The sequence below is a fragment of the Copadichromis virginalis genome, linkage group LG16 (genome assembly GCF_057382275.1).
Source record: "Copadichromis virginalis isolate Kocher_CV1m ecotype Utaka linkage group LG16, C_Virginalis_male_GT1.1, whole genome shotgun sequence".
Taxonomy (NCBI): Eukaryota; Metazoa; Chordata; class Actinopteri; order Cichliformes; family Cichlidae; genus Copadichromis; species Copadichromis virginalis.
In genome coordinates, this window is record NC_140633.1 from 7,377,324 (window position 1) to 7,395,276 (window position 17,953).

Here is a 17,953-nt window from a genome sequence, read left to right on the forward strand (position 1 = left end):
AAGCATCCAAATCTCTGCCAAGGCAGCTCACTCTGTGCACACTACACTTTTAAGGTAACAGTATTGTATTTTGTATACATTCATTTTGTTTATTTGTTCTTTTTAAACCTTTATGCAAACACTACGTTGGACTAGGTCATGGATAATAGGTACTGATTTGTAAAGAACTGGACATGAATAGCATACTGCAGAAAATCCATAAATAATTTAGCAGCTCATTCTCATATTTTTTTTAATTCTTTCATTAACGATGTAAAATATAACGAAACATTTAATCTCCCCATGTACCAATTCCATGTCCTAAATATTGCTAATGCAAAAAAGGCAGTAGAACTCCACACACAATTTTAAAAATAAAACACATTTTTGTAACAGTTTGACTTTATGATTATTTTTGACTATGATTGATGTTTTAATATTCTTTTTTATATTATTTCATTTTATTTTATTTATCATCGCATATGTAGCTGGGAAAAAGTTATAGTTTATTCAAATGAAGCCTTTGAGAAGAAAATGATGTCAGGACCTACAGGGGACCTGGTGTGTTTACTCCTATATGTCCTAACATTGTGAGGAGATGCTGTTACCATAGAAACCGATATACACATATACATATGTATATTTGGGGAGGGGGGCATTTTACGAATTTTAAGCTAATTTTAACCATTTCATTGGAAAAAAGTGTCAAATTTGAAGGCTTCAAATCAAAGTAAAACCTTTTTTCACATTCATACACCAGTCGGTAATAAATTCTACACCTCTCCTGGAAAATTTAAAGCATAAAAGCGATTTGCCAGGAAAAGTCTTAGAACACACTTATTTTGATCACATTAAAACGTGATATTCACACTGGAACCTGTAAAATTACTATAGTCATCTAGTGATTCTTGAAATAATTGAAGAAATTTTGAAATGTACCTGGTGGCTGTCGACGAGTCGGGGTCCACGATCTTCAAGCTTTGCTGTTATGATGAAACACAAGTACAAAAGATCCAAAGATGCAGTAGTTGTTGTTGCTTTGTAGTAAAATCCGCTTTCTGTAGAAATATTCTCCAAAAGTTATCTTTCCACAAGCTGAGCTTGGAGCAGGTCAAGACAAATCCAAGAGCAAGTGTAAAGGAACAGCTGGAACCTTGCGCAGCATTCATATACCAACAGCCTGCATGGTTACGGTTGCTAACATGCGTGTGCACGTGATATAACTATATGAACTGAGCCCATCAGTGTAATTTACAGTAAAGTTATGGTCATTTATAGTTACTGCCTTTGTCACCCTTTATGTGGGATGTCTAATAACCATGTAGGTATATTCAGAAATAAACACAGATATTAGAAAGCAGTAAGTCAGTACCTGAGATGTTTGTTTCAGCGAATAACATTAGCATAGCTCATGCTAATATTATAGCTTCACATTTTTCTTTTCAAAGGTAACAAAAACTTTGCGTTCTCGCTACTTACCATGCTGTAATACAGGTATATGCTAGCAATGACAACATTTAACAGATGTTTTTTAAATGCTAGCCGTGCTAATTAGCCTTAGGATCGCTTGAGGTCTTGTTTCCAGCTCTAGTTGTCATAAGGGAACTTAGGCCTGTGCGAGCCTTTGGCACGAAAATGAGTCTCGTAAAGCTCACTATTAAACTGACAAAAAGCCTTAGAACCTAGAAACTATTATTCTTACAACTGTGCTGTGTTTATGTTATAACATATAGCAAGAACCTATAACGATAATTGACATTTGACCTCACTGTATGATTATAGCAGCTGTGTGTTATGTCATGGCATGTTTTTAAAATGCCACCTGAAATTTAGGAGGGGGGTTCTTGAGAGTTTTGTACTTTCATCTGATAACACATACTGTTTATGTATATTTAACACAACAGGCAAGGGATTGTGGTATAATTAGAATTAACACAGATTGTGTAGTCTTTAAATAGACGAGCATTTTTAAAAGCACACATATTATTTGAACACTTCCGTAACTTATTTTTAGTTTTGCTGCACATAAGTTGAATGCAATTAAATCTCATTACCTTTTATTATCCTTGAACTTATTTCATTACACGTAATATAAACACTGCTTATTTAGAAAATAATAATTAAAACACTCCTTGTAATGCGTTAAAATCAGCCCAACTTTTATTTTCAAATTTAAAGCATTTCAGCCAACATACTGAACACTGTTCTGCTGAACAACACACATATTTCCAATATTGTAGCTGGTGTTACTTAATAATTTATTATTTTATTTGTCACACACTTTAAAACTTTAATAACTTTTCAATGAAACAAAGTCTCAGATTTAATTATTCTGAAACTAAGTTTAAGCTTCCCATAACTTTTTATTGCAAGTTACATTACTAATATAATAAATATAAAATGTTTTTATTGTTGAAGAAAATATAATCTGATCAAACATTATTCAGCTTTAAATATTGTTCAGCTTTAAAGTTACTGTGCAACTGTGTAATAAAAATGTGCTCACGACTTTGGCCTTGAGAGCGATAAGAAGCGATCGCCTCATCCTGCAGGTGCAAGATATCTGCAAGCGAAGAGACTAGAACACCCAAGGCCGATTTCCTTTTATGGAGTTGTTTTTCTGCTAATGCAGCACTTTCCTCACAACCCCCTCCTGTAAGTTTTAGAGAATATATACCCATCCTCACAGCAAATCTTAGGAATCTCCTGATGTGAGCTGTGTTGAGAGGTTGTCTCTGTCTCAATAAAAGTTCACTGATTCCCCATCTGCAGCAGGTGTCCGGTTGTCTTCATTCTCCGCCAGCCTGGTTAAGTCAATTCCTCCTTAACATCTAAAAGAACCTATTTAATGAAGGAAGACGGGTTCACTTTGTGTTTAATATTATTCTATTGCTGTTGTTGTTTTTTTTATATCCTTCAATTGGCGTCACGGAACAGGATCCGCTCCAGGTCAACTGGAACGGATGGGAGGACATCGGCCGTGGTCTGAGTGAACGGAGTTTGGACAAAAGCTGTGTGCACACAAAAACAAGGTAAGCAGACCTTTTATTTCTGCTATATTGAACATTATAAAAATACTTAGTGTCCAAACTCCTAGTAATTCATAACCAAAATTGTCTGGCTTACTTAAGGCTTGTTGAGAATCAGACAAGTGAATAAGAGATAAGTGAATAAGAAATAAGTGAATAAGTGAATAAAGATAAGAGTGAACTGAGGTCTGACCACGGTTGCAGCCGACGGGTTGCTCTCCGGTGTCGGATAAATACCTCAGTGCAGGTCTGGGACCTTGAAAGGGTTTATTAGTAACGCCTTTCTAAACAAATTAAAAGGTTAAAGGCCTTGAGAATATTTTTTAGTAATATTCTCTAAACTACAGAAGGGTTAGGAAGGCCCAGAGGACTTTATTAGAAAAGATCCTCTAAAACTTAAAAAGGAGAAGTACTGGTTGGAGTCCAAAGGAGGGGTCCCTTTGATCAATAGGAGAAAACGGATCTCTTCTTAAAACCCCGATGATTTTAGTGTTTTAAATGTTTTGATGTTCTGTTTGATATTGGACACACATAAATACACGCTGAATGCTTGCTGTGGAACACTGGGCAGGACAGTTTGGTTCTCCGTTGTTCACAGATTACACAATTAAAGGAACTAGGTTCCTCTTTTGGTTAAAATAATACACCACACATAGAATTTTTTTTTACACATTTATTACATACATAAGGAGGGTAATGAGTGACTGCAGGTAATGTATGAAGTGTGAATGAGACGTGTGAACAAGGTGACAACCAACTAGCACCCCTATCAGGAAGCTCTAGGCAAGGTTACCCGCCAGACTCCGGTTTGGTAGAAGCTTGGTAACACCTGAAGGGATATTTCAGTGCTGACTCACCTTTAAAGCAGCGCCCCAGCTGTTAGTGCCTAACAGAGGCAGAAACCCAGCTGGCCCAAATTCTCCTTTAAAATCAATAAAAGAACACTCCTCCATTGACAGTAAAATGGATGGAGAATTAGATCGAGAAACTAATGATGATGGTTGGGGTCCCGGTGTTATTCTTAGCACATTGGGAGAACAATTAACATGTGTTGAGACAGTCATCAACTCCACACACCAGCCTAAAGAAGCAAAAAAGCAGAAAGAGTCATTGAGGAAAACAGCTGAAAGGTTAATGAAAGAAAAGGGAAAGGACGAGGGGAGTAGTGGTAATTGGGGAATAATTTGGCAGAATAAGGCTATGCAGGCAAAAGAGAAAGAGGAAGAAGCCAACTCAGCAGCAGCAGGTGCAGGTGTGATGAGCGGGGTGAGACACAGAAAGGAAGCAGATAAGCACGCAGGCCGCAAAGTTAAATTTAATCACTGGGTGTGTTTATGGGAAACTGCAAAACCACACATGAAGAAAAATAGGTCTCAGCCACCTCCCTATTCTGCCTCAACTCCTCCCTCAGCAGGCATATATCCGGTACTTAATATCTCTGGTGGAATAATGACTATTGGAGAAGAACCGCCCGTAGCTCCAACTCCCATAGATACCAAGCATTTTTGCCCAGGAAGCTCCTCTCTGTCGGCGACATCCTCAGCTAGTAGTAGAGCCCCCTCTTCTATGTCCCATTGTTTTGGAACCGGATCTGAGGGCCTAACTGACCCCTTTGCGAGCGCACCATTTGCGGTTCGAATGAACAGACAGGAACCCACTGAACAACAATTAACTGATCAAGAAGCAGCATTACGCAGCTGCTTAAATGAACATAGGTCAGTGGTCCAGGTGAATAATCGTGTTGCGTCAGCCCCTCTTTCCCGGTCCAACCCCTTTGCCAGCACTCCTGTCGCTGTTAAGGGAGATCTGACCGCTACTGCAAAAACTGAGCCTGGCACTTCACCAAATGTCACAGTTACCATGTCTTTGGTGGGCCGTCAGGATCCGGAAACACAGATGAGTTTAGCCCACGTTTTTGCTGACACTGCTACCCCACCAGGCGGGGAAGAAACTGAGGATACTGATGATGAACTCAGTGACCTTAACCATACACCCCCCTCTACCCCTCCCAGTTTAGGATATCAGACTAGATCTAAGGGCCCTGTGCCTCAGCCTCCAGGCATATTTCCCCTGGTCCAGACTAAAGCGCAACGTAGACCAGTGTATCAACCTTATTCATTCGGAGATGTCCAGGCCCTAGTGGACAAACTCCCTGACATAACGGAGGGAGGGAATGCCTGGTTGGCTGGTTTGGATAAATACACAGCTGGACAGGACCTCGCACTGGGAGATTTTAGAGCTATTATAACTAGGTGCACATCCCGATCTCAGGCAGCGGACCTGGAACAAAATGCGGGTACTACCATGCATGAGAACGAGGTGCCACTAATGCAGGCCTTGAGGTTTATTGGACCGGCCCTGCGCAAACAATTCCCACCCAAAAATCAAGGCACCTTACAGAAATTTAAATGGGAGGGAAAGCAAAATCCCACCCATTATCTAAATCAGGCTGTTGAAGACTGGGTGAACCATACAGGTCATCACCCCAGTAGGACTTGTTCACAGAGCATGTGGTTTAGAAGGGCGGTGCTGAGGGGCATTCCGGAGTCAGTAAGCCAGAAAATGGAAGATAATCCTGATTTGCAGGACTGTGACTTTGCAATCTGGAAGAAACATTTGATTTTTAATCTTAACAAAGTGCAGATTAAGTCTGATGATAAAGCGGAGAGCGTCGAAGATTTACAGTTGCAACTGTTGAAGGTTCAGCTGCAGAAAGCTAAAAACGACCTGGGTGGAAAAGGTGACAAGCCTAAAAAGCAGCTTGTGGCCGCTGCGGCTCCCCCTCCTGGTCCAGTTGCCCCTGATTTGTATCCGAACCCATGGCCAACTGATCCACAGCCCCCCCAGTATGGTGCTTATCACTCCCCGGCCCCTTATGGGCAGAGAGGTTCCCCATTTGGAGGAAACAGAGGTGGTTTCAGGGGAAGGGGTCAGATGGGAGGTGGTAGGGGAGGCCAGATGTATGTTTGTTTCCGGTGTGGACAACCTGGACACTGGGCTAAAGCGTGCCCTTTGAACCCGGCTGCTGGAAGAGGCAGGGGAGCCCGTGGTGGGCCCTATCAGCATCCTGGCCACAGAGGTGGACCTCGTGGTGCTTTAGTTGAAGTGCCCCCGGCCCCACAGATGCCTGTGATGGGGTGGGAGTACTACGAGGGTGGTCCCCAGCTATAGGACACCCCACAGACTGCCCAGGACGGTGAAGGGACAACGGCGGACCCTATGCTGTCCATAACTGTAGATAGAAGAAGAAGCAGCTTTTTAGTGGACACTGGAGCTACGTACTCCACCATTAAGGATGTTGCTCGTGAAAGACTTACTGACAGAGTGATTACAGTGGTGGGCATATCTGGGGAACCTAAAACTCTGCCTTACACCGTGCCCCTCCCCACAACGGTTGGAGGTCAGACCTTGCTACACAGCTATGTTTGTTCAAAACAGGCGCCTGTGAATTTACTGGGAAGAGACTTGTTGATTAAATTAGGAGCCACAATACTCTGCTCTTCACAAGGCCTAACTGTGACTCTCCCTACTGGGGTTGTACTTCCCTGCTCTGATGGGCCAGAGGGAGGTGGTCAGTTTCTGCTGCAACCCTCCTCCTGTTTGGCGGACTCTGCTGACATCTACTGGGCATTATTGGAAGTTGAAACACCTGCTGAACCAGGAGTTTGGACTGCTTTTCAGCAATGGCGGCCGTGGCTCTCACTCCTACATCCTTATGTCCCTCCCCCTGACCCACCTCATGTTACACTGTTTTATGACAGGCATGACACCACCTGGTACCAGCACATGTTCCAAAAGCAGTGTGAGGGGCGGGCTTGGTCTCTGAACATGTCGTGCATTTTTGCGGCACCGGAGGGAGTGGCAGCAGCGGTTACTTTTACAACAGATCAATTACAGTGGTACATGATGTCTGATGAGGCAGCTCCCCATGTGTCACTGGCCTTACATCCTGGACACCAGGCTAAGGAGCTGGGTGGAATGGTTAAACGTTCCCTTGCGGCCACTGACTGGACACCTACAAAACTCCCACAGGTTTTGTTTTCTCCATCTACCAAGACATACCAAATTTTAAATGATTGCTTTAATTCCTCAACACTGCAACATGGAGTGGTCAGCGGGTCACATGGAAGAGAACACACAGACCACTGTGATGCTGCGCCTTTACTCGACTCTCTTCCAGATTGTTTGTGGTCCCTTGGACCCACAGATGTAGGTTTAGTTGATGTGGAGCCAGTCTCTTTTCAACTGTCATCTGCTACCCCTTTGTGGCAGCCTCAGTACCCACACAGACCGGAGGCTGAGGCTGGGATTGCAGAAACAATTTCTGGTTTGGTCACTGCCGGTGTCTTGGAGCCCTCCTGCTCTAAGTGGAACACGCCCATCCTACCCGTTGAGAAAAAAGGCACGGGGAAGTTCAGAATGGCACATGATTTGAGAAGGATTAATGCCTTACTTGGCACTCCTACTTTGCCTGTGCCTAATCCTTATGTTGCCTTGACCAACCTCCCACCATCTCATGCCTGGTTCACCTGCATTGACTTGGCTAATGCCTTTTTCTGCCTCCCACTTCGCGAGTCACTGCGTGACATTTTCTCATTTACATTTAGAGGCCGACAATGGCGTTACACTCGCTTACCCCAGGGATTTGCCCTCTCCCCAGGACTGTTTAATCAGTGTTTGAAAGAACTTTTACAAACCAGCCCACTACCATCTGACTGTATGTTAATACAATATGTGGATGACCTTTTGCTGTCTGCCCCCACGGCTGACATCTGTTTGGAGGCCACCAGAGTGGTACTTCACCACCTGGCCAACACAGGTTTTAAAGTGAGCAAAAACAAACTACAGATTGCAAGAAAACAGGTTTCTTTTCTAGGCCGCATGGTCTCACAGTCCGGTATTTCCTTGTCCCCAGAACACAGGAACTCCATTTTGCACCATCCAAAACCTCTAACTGTAAAAGACATGTTGTCATTTTTGGGCCTGACTGGTTACAGCAGGACCTATGTCCCAGACTATGTTGGCCTTACTTCCCCTTTGCGCGCTTTGGTAAATGAACAAGGCATGAGAAACCTCTCTGCTCCCCTCTCATGGACTACAGAAACAGAACAGGCGTTTATAAAGTTAAAACAACAGCTTTCTGTCGCCTCTGACCTTGCTGTGCCAGATTATGCTTTGCCTTTTCATCTTGATGTTTCTGGAACTGGAACCCATATCAATGGTATCCTGTTCCAGAAAAAAGGGGGAGAGAGAAAAGTGTTGACATATGTAAGCGTAATGCTTGACAACACTGAAAAACGCCACCCACCGTGCACACAACACGTTTCTGGACTTGCAAAAATCATTCAGAAAACAGCACACATAGTGATGAACCACCCACTAAAAATTTTGACATCACACAGTGTGGTGGCCTACGTCTCCTCACAGGCCTTCACACTCACTTCACTCAGGCAGAGACGCCTCAGTACCATTTTGGAAGCACCACACATCACCTACTCACATGAAGGCATAAACATGGCTGATCACATGGGATCAGGGGAACCACATATGTGTGAAGAGGTTGTGCAGGTACAGGAGAAAATCAGGCCAGATTTGCAGGCAGAACCTCTAATGGATGCAGAAAAAGATTGGTTCACAGATGGATGTTGTTTCAGAACTGAAAGTGGAATGTTGAAGGCTGCATGGGCAATAGTGGAACAGACAGACATGAGATGGAAAACAGTGAAGGCAGAGCAGTTGACAGGACAACAGTCTGCACAGAGAGCTGAACTGAGAGCGGTGATTGAAGCCTTAAGGATGGGAAAGGGACAGAAAGTGAATATATACAGTGATTCAGCTTATGCTGTGGGAGCAGTGCATGTGGAGCTCAAGCAGTGGCTAAGAGCTGGTTTTTTGACAGCCAGCGGAAAGCCTATTAAACATGAGATAGAAATGAGGGAATTAGCGGAAGCACTGTTGTTACCTGTTAAGGTGGCAGTGGTAAAATGCAAAGGACACAGTGCCGGATTGGACTTAGTGGCATTAGGTAACAAACAGGCCGACTTAGTAGCGAAGCAGACAGCTGGTTACTTACCCTCCCTGATTATGGTAATGGACCCAGAAGCCACACCCCCTCCAGAAAGACCACCCATACAACTAGGCCTAGCCACAATCAGAGAGTTACAGGACAAAGCCAGCCCCCAGGAAAAATCATTATGGGTAACAAGAGGGGCCACAAACACAGATGTTTGGCGTGGCCCAGATGGAAGGCCCATTCTACCGCCAGGGGTCAGACAGACAGCAATGGAAGAGGCACATGGAGTGGGGCATGTGGGACCTGCACAAATGATGAGGAACTTAGCTGCCTGGTGGCACCCTTATCTAAAAGACATGACAAAATACATGGTTAAAACCTGTAAGGAGTGCAACCAATTTGGAATCAAGCCCGCCTTCAAGCCAATAGCAGGGTACTTCCCCATCCCACTTTGCCCAGGGAAAGAAATAATCATTGATTACACAGACATGGTGGACAGAGTAGGTAGTTACAGGTACCTGCTGGTGGCTGTGGATGCATTTTCAGGTTGGCCAGAAGCCTGGCCGACAGCAAGTGAAAACAGTAGAACTGTGGTGAAGTGTCTGATTAATCATTATATACCACAGCATGGGTTTCCCGAGGTCATAAGGTCGGACAATGGTTCACATTTCAGGAACCACGATCTGCAGAGGGTTGAAGCCGCATTAGGTTTGAAACATAAGTTTGGCTCAGTTTACCACCCCCAATCCCAGGGGAAAGTGGAAAGGATGAATCAAACTCTAAAAACTAAATTGGCTAAAATCTGTGCACAGACCAAATTAGATTGGGTTAAGGCATTGCCTCTTGCATTAATGTCCATAAGATGCTCAGTAAATCAAACCTCTGGTTACACTCCATTTGAGTTGGAGCATGGCAGGCCTTTTCCTGGCCCCTCCTCTCGCCTGTTAATGTCGGATGAAGCTGATTCAGACCTCGATCCGAGGACATATTATAACATGCTCCGCAGTTTTGTTGCCCAGTATTCCTCACAGGTCGCTGAAAGAAACCAGCAAGAGCTGAAAGAGGCGGCTACACCTGGAATGGACTACGTCCTCCTGAAAGTCACAAAGAGAAAGTGGGCTGAGCCTCGCTGGACAGGCCCTTACCGCATAACAGAGCGGACCTCCCACGCTGTCAGGCTCGAAGGGAAAGGTGACACCTGGTTTCATTACACACAGTGCGCTGCTGCCACCGAACCAGGAAGAACCTTGAGAGAGGTGCAGAAGGACCTGTCAGAAGGAGCTGCAACAGCATCACCAACCACTTGAGGGAGCCAAAACTCAACCTACAAGCCGGCTGGTTACAAAAGGGGGTGTTCTTCATACTGAACTAAACATTTTTATTTTTCTATTTTTAACATCTTTTATGACTTTGCTTTTATATTGGCTTGAGTTTTTAAGATTTACATTTTACATTGCAATAGTTTTAACCGCTGAAAGCTCATTTAAAGTTGTGTCACTGATACTTTTTGTTGCTCTTTAACTCCTAGAACACGCCCTTGGCGAGGTGGGGGGAACTGGACCACCTTTCTCTGCCCCATCATCCTCTATTAGAAGACATCCAAGCTAAGTAAACATGTCTTGGCCCTTTCCCCCTGAAATGACAGGCAGGCAAAGATGTTGCGTCTTTGTTTGCTTCCTGGCCCTGGGTCTCATTCCCATTGGCATAATCCTGATCTGTGAAGGGCCCCCGACACTTCTGACACCTTCAAGTTCAAAAGCTTCGCCCCCTTCTGACAGTCCCAATCTGACAAATGTAGCCCCTAGGGTCTTGCCCACCACTTCCTCTCCAGTTTTGCCCACGCCCGATCGATTTAGAAAGAAACGACACACGGTTACCTCCTGCACCCCAAGTACGACTAGAATGATTACTCTCTGTGTCCCCAACAATAAAAGTTGGGTAGTCGAAATAGATTTCGCTAGCTTCCCAGTCACTCCCGTCACCAAAGACCAAGGGGGGGATCTTTTTAACCTTGCAGTACATCTCTCCTCCTCAGTGTGGTATATAACCCTGGGAGGTTGGCATCAGTGGAAGTGGTCCAGTTTAGTGTCAGAAACGGACCTCGATTGGTCCAAGCACTCTAGGGGTCAGGCTTTACACTGGAGAAACCAAAATATGCTCAGAATAGCAAAAAAACCGGATCTTTCAGGCTTAATTTTTACCCTAAAGGATCTGGCCTTGACCTCCTGTCAACAATTTATACTTGCCCCTTGGACTGATCGCACCGCCCTGTATTGGCAAATGGAAATATGCCCTAGCGTTGGTGCAGCTCCAAGCTCTGTAGTTAAAGATGATAACCCCACCTTTAATGGCCCTCCGGTGACATATACAAACGGGGGGAGAAACGGCCGAATACGCATTGTAGACACAAATAAAATGTCTAAAGATGACCTCTTCCAAATTCTAACCGGTATTTCTGGAGCAACAAACAACTGGTTACTACTAGCTGAACAAGCTGCTGACAAGACGGCTTCCGACTGCATAGTGTGTATGGGAGCCCGCCCCACTTTACGAGTGGTACCGGCGCCAGTCAATAGTGCATGCCTCCTGCATCTTATGAACAATACAAAACGAGGTCATTGCTCATATCTGGAAAACCACTTTCCTAAAACTCAACGCTCGGTCTCTAATAAACCACCTTTCTTTTCATCAGATGTAGCTGTGAACAATTTCACTTGTATTAACCTGACTGGCAATGCAGTAAAACTAGGTAGCTTGAACTCTTCTTGGTGCACTGAGATGACGGTTATGAAACCAAACTTCCGACCTACGGCTAGGGCTGATTTGTGGTGGTGGTGTGGCAATAACAAGTTATATGATGGTTTCCCTCGGGATGCGTCAGGTCTTTGCGCTCTCATAACTCTTATTTTACCTGTTTTAGTCACTCCAGTAGATCTCTCTATAGAAGTACACGAAGTTGGCCTCCCATCCTCCTCTGAACGCCGCTCTAAACGTTCTCTAATCCCAGGTTCAGCTCATAATCCAACCTATATTGATGCTGTAGGTATACCCCGTGGGGTCCCCGATGAATATAAACTGCGAGACCAGGTTAAAGCAGGATGGGCCTCGATACTTTGGATGGTTGAAATAAATGCGAATGTAGACAGAATTAACTACATTCACTTTAATGTGCAACTGTTAGCTAATTACACTCGAGATGGTTTTGAAGCTGTGCATGCACAGTTATCTGCCACTTCCCTAATGGCTTTCCAAAACAGGGTCGCAACGGATTTTCTCCTCGCAGAAAGAGGCGGAGTCTGCAGCCTTTTTGGTCAGGAGTGCTGTACCTATATCCCCAATAACACAGCTCCTGATGGTTCCCTCACTAAAGCTATTACTGGTCTCACAGCTCTTACTGTTAAAATGAAGGAACACTCGGGCGTTGATACTGCCATGTGGGACTCTTGGCTTAACATGTTTGGCAAATATAAGGCCCTTGTAGCTTCCATCCTAGTTTCCATCTCAGTTTTTGTTGCTATCCTAGTCACCTGCGGTTGCTGTTGTATTCCATGCATTCGATCCCTCTTCCAGAGACTGATTGTTACAGCTCTCACTCCTGAGGATAAGGATCTCGCCCGGCAGATGCCTTTATTGGCTAGTCGACTTCCCACCTCCTCGCCAACGGATGATGAAAACTCTGATCGTGAGGGTGACGAACATTATCGTCTTTCTCTTGTTTAAATGCTTCTAGAATGGTTGTTTCTCTGTGGTGTTTTGTATTAGGCTTGTTATTAATTGTTTCCCTCACCCACTTCCTCTTGAAGGATATATCTGGTTGAACTGTGTCTGGTCGGGTTGTGAGGGTTAAGCGATGTTCTCAGGGTCTCCGGACTTAAGCCTGAGCGAATGTGTACTCCCACCACTGGATATAAATTGTTTTTTTTCCACACCCCTTCCTCACGTTTTACCATATTCACTTTTGAATGTCCTTAGCAGTTACCGTTCTGGGTTTATTTTACGGTTGATTTATTCTTTCACATTTTCACGTTTATATCTCTCATTATTATAGTATACTCTGTACTCTCCACATTTTTATCATTACTTATGCTTTTTGGTTGCTGGGTTACAGGAACTGTTAATTTTGTGTCACTACCCTGGTTGCACTGACTCGTTGTATCCTTGTGTGCAGGACAGCTGTTACTGCTTTCGTCGGGAACCGAGACTGCTTGCAGCCGACCCCTGGGCAGGGTGGTGCCTGGACTCTTTTCTCCTCATCTGCAATGACAGATAAAGACAAATGATAAGACCCGAGGAGTTTTTCGAGCCAGGCTTCGACACGTCTCTGTGTTCCTTTGAATGTTACTTATTTTTGTGTGTTGACCCATGTAAGATGGGTCAAAAGGGGGATTTGAAGAAAATATAATCTGATCAAACATTATTCAGCTTTAAATATTGTTCAGCTTTAAAGTTACTGTGCAACTGTGTAATAAAAATGTGCTCACGACTTTGGCCTTGAGAGCGATAAGAAGCGATCGCCTCATCCTGCAGGTGCAAGATATCTGCAAGCGAAGAGACTAGAACACCCAAGGCCGATTTCCTTTTATGGAGTTGTTTTTCTGCTAATGCAGCACTTTCCTCACAACCCCCTCCTGTAAGTTTTAGAGAATATATACCCATCCTCACAGCAAATCTTAGGAATCTCCTGATGTGAGCTGTGTTGAGAGGTTGTCTCTGTCTCAATAAAAGTTCACTGATTCCCCATCTGCAGCAGGTGTCCGGTTGTCTTCATTCTCCGCCAGCCTGGTTAAGTCAATTCCTCCTTAACATCTAAAAGAACCTATTTAATGAAGGAAGACGGGTTCACTTTGTGTTTAATATTATTCTATTGCTGTTGTTGTTTTTTTTATATCCTTCATTGTTCATCCACAAGTGCAGTCTCTGGCTCAAACAACACAGAAGCTTGGTATGTTTATTTGTCAGTCGAGGCATTGCATTACTGCTTGAGTGCCTGTCATGAATTTAGCTCATCCAAATGCAATTGTCTGACGAAAGTCTTTAACATTGTCCCAACTTCCCTTAAGTACAGTGGCAGTAGATGTGGGCTGGAGATGCAATGACCTTGAACCTGCAGGTGACCACACCATCTGTGATGGAGGGCTCATCTCTCCTGGTGTCCTGCAAGGAAACAACAATATTCTTTAGAACACCAAGTTATATTTGATCTACTTATTTCACTTATCTGTGACCGGGTTGTGGGGGCAGCAGAACTCCAGACCTCCTTTTCCACACCCACCTCCTCCAGCTTATCTAGGGGAACTCCATCATGTCTTGGGTCTGATTCAGGGCCTCCTCCTGGTGGGAGCTCGTCCAGTACACCTCACCTGGGAGACGCTCAGGAGGAATCCTTGTCAGATGCCAGAACCACTTTAACCTGCTCCTTTTGATGTGGATGAGAGAAAAATACAGAAAAAACCCAATAATCATATGATTTCTGATGAGCATGCGCTTTGGCAACAGTGGGAAGGAAAAACTCCATTTTAAAAGAAAGAATCCTCCAGTAGCACCAGGCTGAGGAAGGGACAGCCATCTGCCACAACCTGTTGGGATGAGCAGAGGAAGACAGGACAAAAGATAAAACTGAAGGCTCTGCCTCCCATTCTACTTTTAAATACTCTAGGAACAACAAGTAAGCCTGCAGTGTGAGAGCGAAGTGCTCTAATAGGGTGATATGGTACTACAAGGTCATTAAGATAAGATGGGGCCTGATTATTTAAGACCTTGTATGTGAGGAGCAGGATTTTGAATTCAATTCTGGATTTAACAGGGAGCCATAGTCTATCCCCCAGTGCATGTAGCAGGCATGGAGGAGATCCAGGCCCCAGACACCCAGAGGCCCCCAGAATGTGAGAGCCCAAGGAGGACTATCGGAGTTGCAGCCATGCCACCCTCCTGGGAAGCGTTGAGGAGAGCCCCAGATTAGAGGTCACCCAGCAGCCACGGAGCAGAAGCCGCAGGGGGCCCGTGATGTGGCCGTGGGCTCTGCCGGCAGACAGCTGTGCCAGAGTGACCTGAGCCACAGGCCCAGAGGCCAGAGGACTGAGAGCCCCCCACCCCCCGGAAGTGGCCTGACGGAGCCACGGGTGCCAGACCCCGCCAAGCAGTCACTGGGAGTGAGCCGGTACATACCTGAGCGCCCAGCCCCGGACACCAGAACCACCAACACACCGACGCCTGAGGGCATCAGCTAACGGCAAGGAGTGTGGTGAATCGAGATAGGCCTCCATACCTTGGAGGGCCTGAGATGTTCCCAGAGACGTGGAGTGTAACCGACCTGACATACAGACACAGTCGAACAGGCGCACGCAGCCACCAACGGGCATTCCCACCCTCATGCACACATATTCAAATACTCCACAATCACCCAACGTGGAGACAGACACAAATGGACACTGTACACAGTCCTCTTTTAAGGAAGAAAAATCATTGCAGATTCATGCATTACTCACTTTGAAACAGTTACAACAACATATCTAATAAAATGGACATTCTCAGTCACCCACACACCACCCTCGGGAAAAAACATACGTTACTTATGTTGTTTCTTTTTATGTGTTTTACAACTGTGAAAGATTCACTGACTCTTACTAAATGACCTCACACAGTGCCTAATTTCTAAAAAGGATTTCACACTAATAGAAACACATCGACGTCTCTTTTTCTCAGAGAGAAACATGTAAACCTGCACTCACACTGTATTCTTTTTGTTAAACCGTCACTGGCTCCTTCACTGGCCTCCTCATGTTTGGGTGACACTTAACAGCTAATTACTGAAATGTTCTCATTGCATGTTTGTATATCAACTAACGCACGGTTGGATCACCCAGAGAACTTTCTACTCACACGAAACATTTTTGCAAATGCATCCTGACGCTAATTTGACCTGCAGGCTTTCAATTGCTCCTCTGTTGTAAACCCCACAGCAGCTTTTTCAGGCCAAAAGAAGGTTTTGCACTAGCACAGAATCTGACCCTGAATATCACCATGATAGCTCTGACCACTTGATTTCTCGTTCTTAACTTTATCAAATGAAACACTCTGAAGATGACAGCTGAATTCCAATCAATTAAACTAACTCTGCATATTGTATTCCTGTCTTGGGATCAAAGTGCTGGAGAGGTGATCCGGTGAGTTCCTGCAGGACAACATGATGTGAAAAATTCTTGTTTGGTTTGAACAACAAAACTGATGAGTTGCTGACTGTGAGCTGCAGCTAGTGTAAATCATGCTTTTGATGGATATTTCTCACTGACACACTTTTTGACCTCCTCTAATAACAAATGTTACCTGAGTTCAGTGTGCACTGCTTTCGTGTCAAGCAGATATGTGTCATATGTCATATGTGTTCTTGATTGAACCTCCTGCTCTGGTTGTTTCATGCAGGCTATACTTATGTTCTTGATCAAAACCGACCTCAAAAATAAATGATGTTTATCTTAAGATAGACACTCAGTGATGCTGCAATAGCAGGAACTGACCTACAAACCCTCATCCTGCCCTGCACCAGTGGTCACAGTGGGAGATTGAAGTAGTTTAAGCAGTTTTGTCCTGTTGAAATCATCTTTAGTGAGCCCCTCTGATAAATATTTAGACTTTCACACATTTCAGGTTGTAGGAGTGGGCTGATTAAAGTGTCTACTTTCTTCACTTTACAAGCAGCTTAAATATTGTACAAGGACATTGCTCAAAATTTTATAACACATCTGTTCTGCTATCCCTCCTGTCAGCTAAGCACAGAAAGCTGAGGCTACAGTTCATATGGGTTTGGAAAATTGGGAAACAATGCTGAGTCTCAATTTCAATCTTGTTGTAACACAGATTATATTTTTCATGAATAGAGTCAGCCAGGACACAGCCTTCCCCTGCACCCATACCTACTCCTAATACCTAATACACAGAAGAGTAAACACAGTCAGTAAGCTTGTCACTTACGGAACTCATCAGGAATCAGAAGACTGCAAATCCTGTAAAAGAGTTAAAGATGCAGCGTTAAGAGCATATGAGCTGGCATTATGGTTAGTTTATTGAAATTTAATTTTACACTTTTTTATTTAACAAGCAGACCTCAGTGCAAGAAAGAGTCTTTCCAACACTGAAAAATCACAGAGACCAACTTTGACATTAAAAGGTGTAAAAACAAGTACAAGATAAAAATGTAGGAGACTCTCACCCACGCTTGACTGCAAAAGGTGGCTTGTGTAAAATCCTGTCCCTGCTGAGATTTCTTCTGCTATGATGGGTCATTGAAGTCTAACTGCCTAACAGTTACATTTATTTCCCCTGTTTCAGGTTCATGTGGCAGAACCTGCAGAGGCGGCCTGTTAGTTGGGTTTCTGGCCTTTTCCTCTTTTCCTCCATCCTTTCCTCTGACCTCTTCCTGGTAGCATCCAGTTGCCTTTGGAAAAAGTCTGTCTGGGCAAATTCCTCAAAGGGCATTTTAATTCCATCACCAGGTTTTCTTGTTTTGTTTCCTCTCTCTACACCACAACCACCATTTATACTCTAATCCCTGAGTCATTTGGTAACCCTTCATTATTACCCAGAACCTGTCTCAGCTCCTCCCTGAATTCTTCGCAATATTCATACGTTTTCAGCTTCCATCATTTAAATCTGGCCTCTGTCTTCACTCGCTTCCTCTAATTGATTTCCAAAGTCACCTTGCAGTCTCCTATCTCTTTCAGATTTTTTTTTTAATTGTGTGCACCTTCCTCCACTGTTTTATATGTGTGTTACCCTGTGTTTATTCATCTGCTCTGTTGTGCAAAATCAAGTATTTGTACTTCTGTATTCTTCTCAATTCTCCCTTCGTGCTTGAATTTTAGTGCACTAGAAAAACCTTGGTGCGGTTTGCAGCAGCAAAAATGGTGTCATCAAAACTATGTGACTAAGTTTCCAC

At 44.2% G+C, this 17,953-nt stretch overlaps 2 protein-coding genes across 2 annotated transcripts; both read left to right on the forward strand.

Moving 5' to 3' along the window:
* Window positions 1-2,396: 2,396 nt before the first annotated feature.
* On the forward strand, window positions 2,397-6,402 carry LOC146690168 (uncharacterized). Its single transcript, XM_085435040.1, has 2 exons — window positions 2,397-2,786; window positions 2,917-6,402. The coding sequence occupies exon 2, from the start codon at window positions 3,972-3,974 to the stop codon at window positions 6,177-6,179; it is 2,208 nt and encodes a 735-aa protein (XP_085291166.1). The 5' UTR covers window positions 2,397-2,786; window positions 2,917-3,971; the 3' UTR covers window positions 6,180-6,402.
* Window positions 6,403-11,164: 4,762 nt separating this feature from the next.
* On the forward strand, window positions 11,165-13,767 carry LOC146690169 (uncharacterized). The gene has a single exon (XM_085435041.1). It carries the CDS (start codon window positions 11,176-11,178, stop codon window positions 12,739-12,741), a length of 1,566 nt encoding a protein of 521 aa, XP_085291167.1. The 5' UTR covers window positions 11,165-11,175; the 3' UTR covers window positions 12,742-13,767.
* The last annotated feature ends 4,186 nt before the right edge of the window (window positions 13,768-17,953 follow it).

Excerpts from the sequence above, each read along its gene's own strand:
- LOC146690168 (XM_085435040.1), top strand. The coding sequence starts at position 3,972 with ATGGATGGAGAATTAGATCGAGAAACTAATGATGATGGTTGGGGTCCC.
- LOC146690169 (XM_085435041.1), top strand. The coding sequence starts at position 11,176 with ATGCTCAGAATAGCAAAAAAACCGGATCTTTCAGGCTTAATTTTTACC.